This window comes from Histoplasma capsulatum (genome assembly GCF_000150115.1).
Source record: "Histoplasma capsulatum G186AR genomic scaffold supercont2.12, whole genome shotgun sequence".
In the NCBI taxonomy this organism is placed as follows: Eukaryota; Fungi; Ascomycota; class Eurotiomycetes; order Onygenales; family Ajellomycetaceae; genus Histoplasma; species Histoplasma capsulatum.
This window is the reverse complement of record NW_025544812.1, coordinates 18,291-29,730: the sequence shown is the minus strand read 5'-3', so window position 1 is coordinate 29,730 and position 11,440 is coordinate 18,291. Positions and strand designations below refer to the sequence as shown.

The following is an 11,440-nucleotide window of genomic DNA, read 5'->3' as shown; positions in this document are numbered from 1 at the left end:
TATTTGTCGTTAACTTAAACAATAACCAGTGGTCTACATGGTAAAAATGGCCAATGGAGTATAGGGACCTACCTAAGCATTGTAATTTTTCTTTTCTTTTTTTCGATTTTATATTTAGTCTCGCTAGAAAACTTATTCATTCTCCCGCCGAACCAGTTACATTCATACTCATCTTCTATAGACTTTATTGTCTCCCTGAATCAAGAAGTTCCAATGGCGGGAAGTGATTTCATTCACACAACAATTAAGGAGCTTAGAAGAGTAGACTTTGGATAATTTTTACCAGCAGCACTCGCCAACAAGCTAATGAGTTGAATGCTCTTATGACCTGCATGAATATAACCATGGGGCTGAAAAGCTGCGGTATTGACGGGTATGCTCTTATTGTGTTCCGTATTGAGGGGGGTAAATTATAGTAAGTGAATAACTTGAAGATATATCTTCAGAACGGGAATAAGGGATGAATCAATATATTCGCTATCTCTGACCCTTTCGTGTTGCTCCTCTACCGTTCACAAAGCTCTGAACACCAACAACTGAGCACCGGAGAGGCCCGTAAGTTAGAAGGCCCTGATTTCCAAATACCCCATTTTCTTGGAATTATCCCTCTAGATTTCAGAGAAACTTCGCATGTTGGTTTGAAGGAAGGGGGGAATCGAGCGTTTCAAAAGCAGTGAGTCTAATCTCACATACCACATCGGGCAGCAGCTGATAGTTGTAGAAGAGAGAATGACAGAGGAAGAGCTAATCTTGGACCAGCGAGTTCGGCACAAACGTCTTTTTCGGAGCAGCCGTGAGAGCTACAGCGACGATGATTCCGACACCAACAGAACACCTGTGGCGTCGGTCCAACAAGAGGAAGAGGTTTTGTACGAGATCGATCCGCGAGCATTAGGAAAGTTGCCAGAACGTCTCCAGAACAATTATCGTCAGTTATTCCAGGAGCGAGTCGAGAGGTTAGCCCAGAAGAACCCGAACTTCAAGTACCGCCAATATGATTATATGGACTACTGGCCAGAAGAAGCTTTCAGTCCAGAAGAAGAGGAACAACCAAGATATATGAAAAGGAAATATCCGAAGAAGCACAAGGTATTGCAGGAATTGGAAATTACGCACGTTTCTCGGTTGAAAGCCACTGGACAAAAAGGCCAATTGCACGTCATGAATCCTGATCTATCGTCCGTAGAGGACAGAACTAGCCAATGCCTAGAAGACCACAAAGATAGCACAGAGTATAGTGGAGAAAAAGAAATAAGGAATAACCAATCTGAGGGAACCATAGATGAAGTTTTAGCAACGTTGGTCAACAGGACAATATCGGAGAATGGCAGTTTGGCTTCACTGATGGAGGAGGGATTGTGGCATGTTAATGCTCCTCGGAAAGTTGATAGCCGCTTTCAGGCACGCAGAGAATTGGAAAATCCTACGCTCAGTTATCAGTCGTGTGGGAACAACGACGACAGTTACCACGATTTTAGAAATAGAAGGGATTTTGAGCCTCGAAGTTGCCATGTGAAGCGCACTGGCAGCATTTGATCAATGAGAGTCATTGACCACACTTGTTTCAGTGAGGAGATAGCTTTCCCCGCCAGCAGGATATTCGGACATTGGAATATAGTGCAAATGGGATTTGGAGTCTTGGATACTCCGCATCGTTTTCCGCATGTAGGTGAAGCCGCAATCTACATCTGGGTGATGTTTGAAGTGGGATGGAATGCTGAGAGCTTGTTGAACTAGGCTGTTTTCAGGCTAGAGCGAACTTCAATGTTTGCTGGGCCTTTGCCACTTAGACAAAAAAAGTGAACCACATCAAGTGCCGCCAGAAGAGCTTCCTCCTCCAACTGTGCCTAGCACCTAGTCTTGCTACAAGGTGTTCAGTAATTTTCTTCTTAATATTATAGTGTGTCTATTCTCTTGGAAATTTCCTAGCCTCGCACTGTTTCCCCGCCAGCGAAATTACTTTTGCCCGCCACTGGAAATCATCTAGATTTTCGTCAAAATGCAGGCTCCTGTGGTGGTGATGAGTATGTTCAAACCACCTTTGATAATGGGATGGGACATAGATTGCTCACGTACGGTCTGCAGATACCCAGAGTGGGGATAGACAAGTTGGCCGGAAAGCGCAATTGTCCAACATTACCGCTGCAAAGACGTAGGTGCTTACGTTCCCGCAAGAATACGACCCCACAATTGAAGCATCGTAGCTAACGAAGCATTGCAGTGTGGCAGATATTATTCGATCATGCCTCGGACCGAAAGCGATGTTGAAGATGCTTCTTGATCCTATGGGCGGAATTGTTCTCACGAACGACGGTCATGCTATCCTTCGAGAAATCGAGGTGGCTCACCCCGCAGCAAAAAGTATGATCGAACTCAGCCGGGCACAAGACGAGGAAGTAGGCGATGGAACTACGACTGTTATAATTTTAGGTACCTACTCCCCGTGAACTTTGTAATTCCAACCACTTTCTAACAACCGACAAGCTGGTGAAATGCTGGCCCAGGCGCTTCCCCAACTGGAACGTAACATCCACCCGGTCGTTATAATTTCGGCTTTCAAACGGGCGCTTTCAGATGCACTTGCTATTGTGGAAGATATATCTCTACCAGTTGATATTAATGATGACAAAGCTATGTATAAACTGATACAGTCTTCCATTGGCACGAAGTTTGTTTCTCGATGGCCCGACCTCATGTGCAGCTTAGCATTAAAGGCTGTGAGAACAGTTTCACGTGATGCTGGTGGTGGAAAGCAGGAGGTTGATATCAAGCGTTACGCTCGTGTAGAAAAGATACCGGGCGGAGAGATTGAGGATAGCGAGGTCATTGATGGGGTTATGCTCAACAAGGATATCACGCATCCAAAAATGAGGCGGAGAATAGAAAACCCAAGAATTATCCTCCTGGATTGCCCTCTCGAATATAAGAAGGGAGAGTCTCAGACAAACATCGAGGTTTCGAAGGAGGATGATTGGAACCGCATATTGCAGATCGAGGAGGAACAGGTCAAACACATGTGTGACGCAATTCTTGCACTGAAGCCGGATCTTGTGATCACTGAGAAGGGTGTATCTGGTTAGTGAACCTGCCGATTATGCAATTAAGTTGCCAAGGCTAATTCATTTATAGATTTGGCACAACATTACTTGGTCAAGGAGAATGTCACTGCCCTTCGACGTGTTCGCAAGACTGACAATAACCGAATCGCCCGTGCAACTGGTGCGACTATCGTTAACCGAGTGGATGACCTTCAAGAATCCGACGTCGGAACTCGATGTGGTATTTTCGAAATCGAGAAGATTGGCGACGAGTACTTCACATTTCTCAGGAAATGCAAGAGTCCGAAGGCTTGCACAATCTTGCTGAGAGGACCGTCAAAAGATATTCTTAACGAAATTGAACGGAATTTACAAGACGCGATGTCCGTTGCAAGGAATGTCATTTTCTACCCTCGTCTCTCACCGGGCGGTGGAGCAACTGAGATGGCGGTGTCGGTGAGATTGTCACAGTTGGCAAAATCCGTCGAAGGTATTCAGCAATGGCCTTACAAGGCTGTGGCAGATGCGATGGAAGTTATCCCAAGAACACTCATCCAGAATGCTGGCGCCAGCCCCATTCGCATCCTTACTAACCTGAGAGCCAAACACGTTGAAGGAAAGAACTCCTATGGTGTTGATGGCGATACAGGAGAAGTTGTTGATATGAAAGCCTATGGTGTGTGGGAACCTGAAGCTGTTAAATTACAGAGTATCAAAACTGCAGTTGAGGTAAGTTTTAATAAATATTCGCTCTAAAACATGTTTCCATCTAACGTTCCTTTCTACAGTCTGCGTGCATGTTACTCCGAGTCGATGATATCTGCAGTGCCAAAACCCTGAAGCAAGCTGCGAATGTTGGCGGCGGTGATGAATAGTTGATTTGGATTTTTCTCAACCGGATAGATCTCTATCCCATCTCCCGCAAGTCTTCAACAGCGTTTAGACCTGTATGAATAACCGGAAAATTAATCAAATAAACCATCAATCATATAATTCCTGTTATCACCTACTCGTAGCATCGCATTGTACCGTAAAACTCTCAGCCCCCGATCTTCTCAAATTAATAATCAAGTAACGTTACTCCAAGAACAATCAGTCGTCATCGTGAATTATAACCCCAGACTCTTCTTCTTTTGTCCGATCCGCAGCGTTCTCTAATCCGGAGACCTTATGCTCATCCCTATCCATCCCTCCATTAGAATTCCTTTCGTTATCCTGCTCCCGCATCTCGGAATTAGGACCAGCAGCCGAGGGTCCCGCAGCACCCTTCTTCTCCTTGACCTTCTTCTTTTTCTCCCTCCTTCTCCTATTCTTTTCCGTCTTTTCCTCATCTTTACGTCTAGCTTCCTCTCTTCTCCGCTCAAACATCTCATCCGCTTGCTCCCTCTTCAACTCCTCCTCGATGAGCTTTAAGCGCTCATATTCCCTTCTCCGACTGGCTTTGTAGACGTGGAACTCCCCCGAGCCCGCGCCGGCGGAGGAACCCTGGACATTGGCGACGATTTCTGGTGGTGGCGCTAGAGATGAGCTTGTGCGGGGCTTGGAGGGACCAGGGATACGGATGTCCTTCGACGGGTCTTTAAAGAGAGACTGGATTTGAGTGGCTTGTTCGGAGACGGGGGTGAGCGCGCGACGTTTTAGGGGCCGCTTGCTTCGGGGGTCTTGACTGGTCGGGATAGACTCAGGAATGGGCTCAGACATGCTGAGTGAGTGTCACTGGCAGTTACGGCAAGCCTCGGGTTAGATGGTAGGGTTGTAGCAGAAGACGTTAGGGTTGACCGGAGTAGGCTACCTGAGGATGGCGAAGATGAGGGCCGCAAGTGAAGCTCGATAATCTTTTGATTTTGAAGCTTGGAGACGGACAGGAAACCTCGAACGCGGTAAATCACGTGAGTACCCGCTAACAGCCAATAGCCCCAGACTTTGGGCGGGAGCAAGTCTAGGCCTTTCTGTTTTGATTTTACCTCCACGGGTAACTGAGCGCGATCCCAGATTCCTCCAGCAAAGTTGAGTGCTCCAAACACACAAAATCCCGCGATACCTTCCGCTATGGCGGCTCTCCCATGGAACATTCCTGGGTCAGCGTCTCAACTTTTCTTTCAAGATAAACAATCAGCTCAATACAAAGCCTTGCTTGCAATCACGGATGTGCCGCATCCAGATCGTTCTATCCTTGGGGCATTCATCAACGACGCTTTTGACCCCCAAGAAGCAGCTCGGTATTTTCTTCGTATGACATGCGCTGGAGAACGCTCTCAGCCAAAGAAAAATGTGTCACAGTTTTTATCAGACTGGAAAATCATCATTGATAAGTGTGAGTCGTCAAACCCATTGACAATATTGGGCTACCCTTCTAATTTGAAGCGTAGTTCGGCCGACACGAGCAACGTCACTATCCAGCGAGATACGGATGCTCATCTACGATAGAGATGGAGGATGCTGTTGTCTTTCGCGTACGCCCTTCAAATCATACTCAGATCCCGATGAAGAATTCGTTCACATGGTTTCGCCGCTTGCATTTTCAGACCAGGATTTGTCCGAAGGGGTATGTGTGATAATTACTCTAATATGAACTAGCTGACGGGTACGTGAGACCGCCCTTTCTGAAATGCTTGAGGCTTTCTTGTCGCGAAAGTCACTAGAAAACTGGCGCTCGTTTTTTTCAAATCCGCACCATCAGGCGTCGGAGAGACTCGATAATCTTTGGCTGTTGTCCACGCCGGCATTTGATGCTATTAGAAAAGGGCAAGTACATTTCAAGGTCAAAACTTGGGTAAATAACCCTGATAGGACCAGAAAACAGACTGTTAGTGATATACCTCCTTATCTCCCTATCTCCTCTGAGTTTTACATTGATACCAACTAATCGCAGTATTTTGTGGGTAGCAACACGTTCACACGCGGACCTAACGTTCTCCGTTCTTTGTCGACAGATACAATGGTCCTTGAGAATCGGACCCCTCAACTAACTCCTATCCTTGACGAAGAGCTTTTTGGCTTTCATGCACGTTTCTCAAAAGTGTTGGCTTGGATGGACGCCAAAGAGCATATGAACACGTCTCCCGGTGCTATTGGTAGGACTCACGACCATTCCCATCGAATAATGTTACTAATGGGTGCGTAGGAGCAAAGAAATCATGTACCTCTGTGTTAGTGACGCCATTTCTCCGAATTTTCAGGCCGATGTGGATAATGTTACCATCTTTCATTCGAGCATTCGTTTACGACAAATTACACTGGGTGGGATTTCGCATGTACGGTCGGTCTCTTTCGATGACAGTCCAAAAGCTACCTTTTGGCTTGTACTTGCGAAGAGGATCTCCAGTTTTGACTCCGAAATACCATGTCGAAGCTCATACTTTGCGCCTGGTAGAGCAGTTTACCCGTATTCCTGCACCACGACCTGTCGATGTCTTAGGGACACCTCGTTTTTCGTACTTGCTCATGACTTGTGTTCCTGGACGCCCGATTGGTCCAATGATAGACACAATGACTGATGAAGAGTTGAAGCAGGTTGTACTGGACCTGAAAGAATACGTTTCACAGCTTCGAAATATACCAAGACCAACAACAGACTTTCAAATTTGTAATTCCGAGGGAGGCGGTCTCTTAGATTGGCGGATCCCTGACAGCCAGCGTGAAGAATTGCGGTTCAAGACTGAAGCCGACTTCAACAATTATTTAACAGACCCTTTTTGTGAAGAAATTCGACAACGTGCTGCCCGATCTCATGATATCTGCCACGAAATCGTTTTTACTCACGGTGACTTGAACCCGAGGAATATCCTCGCAGAAAATGGAAAAATAACCGGTATCGTTGATTGGGAAAATGCAGGCTGGTTTCCGGAATACTGGGAGTTTACCAAGGCTCATTACACTGTCCGAAGCTTGATACGCTGGCTTGCTGATGTCATCGACCGGGTGTTTGAGCGTTACCGAGACGAATTGCTGGTGGAAAATATGCTTTCTGACCTTTTAGGTCCTTTCTAGCTGGTAGTCTTATTTGTAGTCCACCACTTTGACTCTCAAGGTTGAAAATCGATATTTCCAAGGCCCTTGAATCAAGAGCGCAGCCAAGACTGACCGTATAGCTGGATAATCGTCTGCACACACCAAGGAAGCTAATTTAGGTGAGTTTACCACTTGAGCCTCGCTTTGTCCCTCTTCCACTTCAGGCTTGTGTGTATCGGTTTTGGACAACAAAATCGGACTTTATTTCGCCAAATACTTTATTAAGCACAATAATACCATTATTGTGCAGCGCTGTGGTGGCGAACTCAACCCAGACCGGACATGAGAACTCCTCACGCTTGTTGGGGGAGGGGGTTGAGACTCGCCTTTCGCAGCTAGGGTTCTACTCCCTGGCGAAAAGAGCCGCCAAACTAATGTTCGCACGAGGCAGAGATACAGGCTTTTGTGCAGCCGCACCAGATGACCTATCTATTCATGAAAACCTCCACGAGTCCGACCCCGTCAAGCTATATATTCATCTGTTGGCCCAGCGGATGGCGATTTTATACCGTCGTTATCCAAAATCTGTAGTGTGGTATGTCATGCTGGTTGATTCAATGACAGACGGAATAACACACTCAGAGAAGGAGCCCTATTTTTATTCCCGGCTGGAAACCAGAGCTGTGGAAAGCGTCTGGGGAAGGCTGGAGTGTGGCAAACTTGTCTGGTGCAGTAATCATCATGCGTACCCGGCTGAGGGTTTCGATGACTGCCCTGAGTGTGGAGAAGAGGTGGTGGTTAGAGAGATGAGTTAGAACCATAAGAAATTTCTCTCGGAAAATGAGTTCTTGTCACGGATGCGAACTTGAACCCCGCATTGAGGTAGCCTAACTGTTATATACGGATTGGTAGCAAAAGTGCAATGTAATTCAGGTCGCACAAGTTGTGACATTGACAATAGGTCTCTCGCAGGCATCACGCGGCTTTTGTACTAGTTACTACTCTCTAGGTGCAATGCAGGCCGGGAAAATACCACCAGCTAAGACTCGGCCTCATTTGGTGAGCTTCCTTATTGGTGTTTCCGTCTATGGTTCGTCAACAACTTTTGTCGTCCACCATCATTGCGCAGTAGAAAGTTGGAAGCTTTATTCAGCTCGAGTATGACGTATAGGCAATTTGGCTTTGCGCTGTGGTGTGGCTGTTGCCCTGGCAACAGCATTCTTGCGGCCTACATGGATTTTTTGACAACTCACAACACCAGCAACAAATGATGGAAGATTGCAACCACGTCTATTTCACAATCCAACTAACGTACCCAGATTCCTTACCGTTGGTTGATTGTAACTTTCGAAAGTTCTTCATTTATTTAACCCAGTGAATCTAAATCGGAGTAATGGAATCTGACCCGAAGCCCTCGGATGGGCAAACGTCGCTTTTCCAGGTCTACCTGCGGCTTAGGCCGCCGATGAACAAGAAAGAAGCAAACAATACTCCAAAGCAGGAATACCTCACGGTCGAGCGCCCGGAGCCCCAATTGTCTGAAGATGGTGGGAACCAAAGCCACCCCTGGCCCACCCATATCACGTTGCAGCCACCGAGCGATTCGAGAAAACGAGCTGTTGAGAAGTTCGGGTTCACAAAAGTGTTTGAAGAGAATGCCTCGCAATTGGAGCTTTTTGAGGAAGTTGGGATGCCCAATCTAATAAAAGGTGTTCTTTGTGAGGGTAGAGATGGCCTGGTTGCTACTTTGGGTGTAACTGGGAGTGGAAAGGTTTGATATCTCTGTGATTATTTCGTTGACTCGTCAATATATCGAGAGTAGGGGCGAGAAGCTAAATAGTTTATTACTTGTATCAGACGCATACTATCCTTGGGTCAAAGTCACAGCGCGGAATAACTCAGATGTCACTCGATGTCCTCTTCCGTTCCCTTTCGTCAACCATTCAAAATTTGGATAACCACGAAAACCCTCTACTATTATCGTCCATCGCAAACTCCGACCCCTCAGAAGCACAGCTCTTTACTGCGAGATCATTTATTGAAATGATTTATAGTGACCCATGGAACGAACGAGGTCGAGGTTCAAGGGCCCAGACTCCGATGTCAGCTATGTCGAGATGTCAAACCCCGATGACGGTACGGAGCCCTTTTGATTCCCCATTTCCTATTTTACATGCGGATTCCTTCTCTGCTGGCCCCATTTCGGAAGCATTCATCCCAATGAATTCAAACTTTACCCCTAGACAAGGTTCATGCACGTCAACGATTCGGCTTGTTTCTCCAATGGAGTCAGTTGACTGTCCTGGAGAGAGTTGGACTTCTCCAAAGAGAAACCTTATTCCTTCCCAATTACCCTGTTGGAACCACCGCAAATCTTCAACACGTGTAGCTAAGATTACCTCTCACAATAAACAGGATTCGATGTCTACTATAAATTTCCCTCGACGCCATTTGCCTCATCGGCCGAGTGCGCTCCCCCAATTTCCCGATGTGAGCGACTTTGCGATTCCTAATCCGCATGAAGGGGCGACTGTGGTATTAGTATCGATGTATGAAGTATATAATGATCGAATTTTTGATCTCCTTACTCCCTCAAGTTCAGGAACGGGTTCAAGAGCGGCATTGAACCAGAAAGAAAGACGGCGTCATTTACTATTTAAACCTACTGAAGGTTCACAGGATCGTAAGGTCGTAGCAGGTTTGAGAAAGATTGTTTGTGGCACGTACGAAGACGCACTGATGGTTTTGGAGACGGGCTTGCTGGAACGAAAAGTGACTGGAACAGGAAGTAATAGTGTTAGCTCACGAAGCCATGGGTTCTTCTGTGTTGAGGTGAAACGGAGAGTCCGAGATAGAAGGTTCGGGGATGAATCATGGGTTGGAAATACACTGACTGTGGTTGATCTTGCTGGTATGAACTATATTTACAATTTATCCAGGCAGCACATACTTACTAACCTTGAATAGGTTCCGAGCGAGCGAGAAATGCAAAGACAGCAGGAGCGACGCTTGCGGAAGCTGGGAAAATCAACGAGAGTTTGATGTATTTAGGCCAATGTCTCCAAACACAGAGTGATTTCCAGGACGGGAACAAAGTATGTATATCTATTATTTACCATTGCTAGAATTTTACTAAATATTCTTTTAGCAGGCGCTTGTACCCTACAGGCAATGCAAACTCACTGAGCTATTATTCTCCAATTCATTCCCTTCACCGAACCATGGAGCATCGTATCCGAGGCACCCGCAAAGAGCACTTATGATCGTGACAGCAGACGCCCAGGGTGACTTTAACGCGACATCTCAAATCTTGCGCTATTCCGCATTAGCCCGCGAAGTCACTGTGCCTCGTATACCCTCCGTTACAAGCACGATTTTGGCCAGCACAGGGTGTGGAAGGAGAAGTCCAACTCACGCTAACACTACCAAGTCGAAATCCAGTCTTTACTGCGCTTCAGCGGAAGAGCTGGAGACTGCAGCATTGGAAATTGCAAAGATTAGTGATGATTACGATGCTTTGGCCATAAAACTGGCGGAAGAAGAAATTGCGAGAGCAGAAGCTGAGTTCCATTGGAGAGCAGCCGAGGAAAGGTGCATGTTGATTGAACAAGATGTGCGGGAAGAGTGTTGGCAGGAGATGGAACTGCGACTTGAGGAAGAGAAGCGACGATGGCAAGCGGCTTGGGATGAGCAGGTAAATGCCGTTATCACAATAACCCCTATAGATTGGCATATTCAACCTAATCGAAATATAGGAATCACGTCATGATGAGCACCTGGATAAAAAGTTGGACTTGCTGTCAAGGGGTGTAAGGAGTAAGCGCTCGAAACCCTTCCCGCCCTCTCATACTTTTATTCAGCAACTAGGCTGACTTGATTTTGATATAGTCCACAACGACCCGCAAGCGTCTTCGGAAGACCAAATAGCTGCATTAGAGCAAGAAAACGATACTCTCCGAAAGAGAATCGCCAACCTCGAACGTGAACTACATTCCCGCTCTCCCACCAAAAAGGCAACAAAATCCAAGAAAAACATCATGCCGCAACTTCGGCAGGACTCGCCTGGCTGCGACTATACCAGTTGTGAAGATGACGTCGAGAACTCACTACTGAAGCTTCAACATCTCAAACTAGATTCAGAGATTAAACGAAGCTCAGGATCTATGTCTACGCTCAGAAAATCTCCCAAGGTGAGAAGACAGCGAATGATGACAGCAAGACAACGGGATTTTGCTCCAGAGAGTGTCTTGGACGAAATAGAGTAAAAAAAACATGACAAGTTATATTACGTAGTTCGCGATGATACCCCTGCCCTGATGTTGTCCTGCCGATGTGATAGGTTTTATATTATTGATCCGAGAATTTTCCGTGATAGAGAAACAGGAGGTATTTCCAGATACAATATTTTAATATGAGTGCCCGTTCCTTCTCCTATCGCTGAGAACGACTGC

General features: G+C 46.4%; 5 protein-coding genes across 5 annotated transcripts; 4 read left to right on the top strand and 1 right to left on the bottom strand.

The window, feature by feature from the left end:
• Positions 1 to 729: 729 nt before the first annotated feature.
• HCBG_07344 (uncharacterized protein) lies at positions 730 to 1,536 on the top strand (the record flags this gene model as incomplete). The annotated part of the gene is made up of 1 exon (XM_045434393.1): positions 730 to 1,536. One exon carries the CDS (start codon positions 730 to 732, stop codon positions 1,534 to 1,536), a length of 807 nt encoding a protein of 268 aa, XP_045284600.1.
• A 278-nt stretch (positions 1,537 to 1,814) lies between these two features.
• Positions 1,815 to 4,029, top strand: HCBG_07343 (T-complex protein; the record flags this gene model as incomplete). Its single annotated transcript, XM_045434392.1, has 6 exons — positions 1,815 to 2,024; positions 2,086 to 2,152; positions 2,222 to 2,430; positions 2,485 to 3,075; positions 3,130 to 3,767; positions 3,827 to 4,029. 6 exons carry the CDS (start codon positions 2,000 to 2,002, stop codon positions 3,911 to 3,913), a joined length of 1,617 nt encoding a protein of 538 aa, XP_045284599.1.
• Positions 4,030 to 4,130: 101 nt separating this feature from the next.
• On the bottom strand, positions 4,131 to 4,739 carry HCBG_07342 (DUF1168 domain-containing protein; the record flags this gene model as incomplete). The annotated part of the gene is made up of 1 exon (XM_045434391.1): positions 4,131 to 4,739. One exon carries the CDS (start codon positions 4,737 to 4,739, stop codon positions 4,131 to 4,133), a length of 609 nt encoding a protein of 202 aa, XP_045284598.1.
• Positions 4,740 to 5,087: 348 nt separating this feature from the next.
• Positions 5,088 to 7,028, top strand: HCBG_07341 (uncharacterized protein; the record flags this gene model as incomplete). Its single annotated transcript, XM_045434390.1, has 4 exons — positions 5,088 to 5,352; positions 5,408 to 5,583; positions 5,911 to 6,112; positions 6,163 to 7,028. The coding sequence occupies 4 exons, from the start codon at positions 5,088 to 5,090 to the stop codon at positions 7,026 to 7,028; spliced, it is 1,509 nt and encodes a 502-aa protein (XP_045284597.1).
• A 1,354-nt stretch (positions 7,029 to 8,382) lies between these two features.
• HCBG_07340 (kinesin family protein) lies at positions 8,383 to 11,254 on the top strand (the record flags this gene model as incomplete). Its single annotated transcript, XM_045434389.1, has 6 exons — positions 8,383 to 8,760; positions 8,847 to 9,900; positions 9,957 to 10,084; positions 10,141 to 10,683; positions 10,745 to 10,805; positions 10,878 to 11,254. 6 exons carry the CDS (start codon positions 8,383 to 8,385, stop codon positions 11,252 to 11,254), a joined length of 2,541 nt encoding a protein of 846 aa, XP_045284596.1.
• Positions 11,255 to 11,440: the final 186 nt, after the last annotated feature.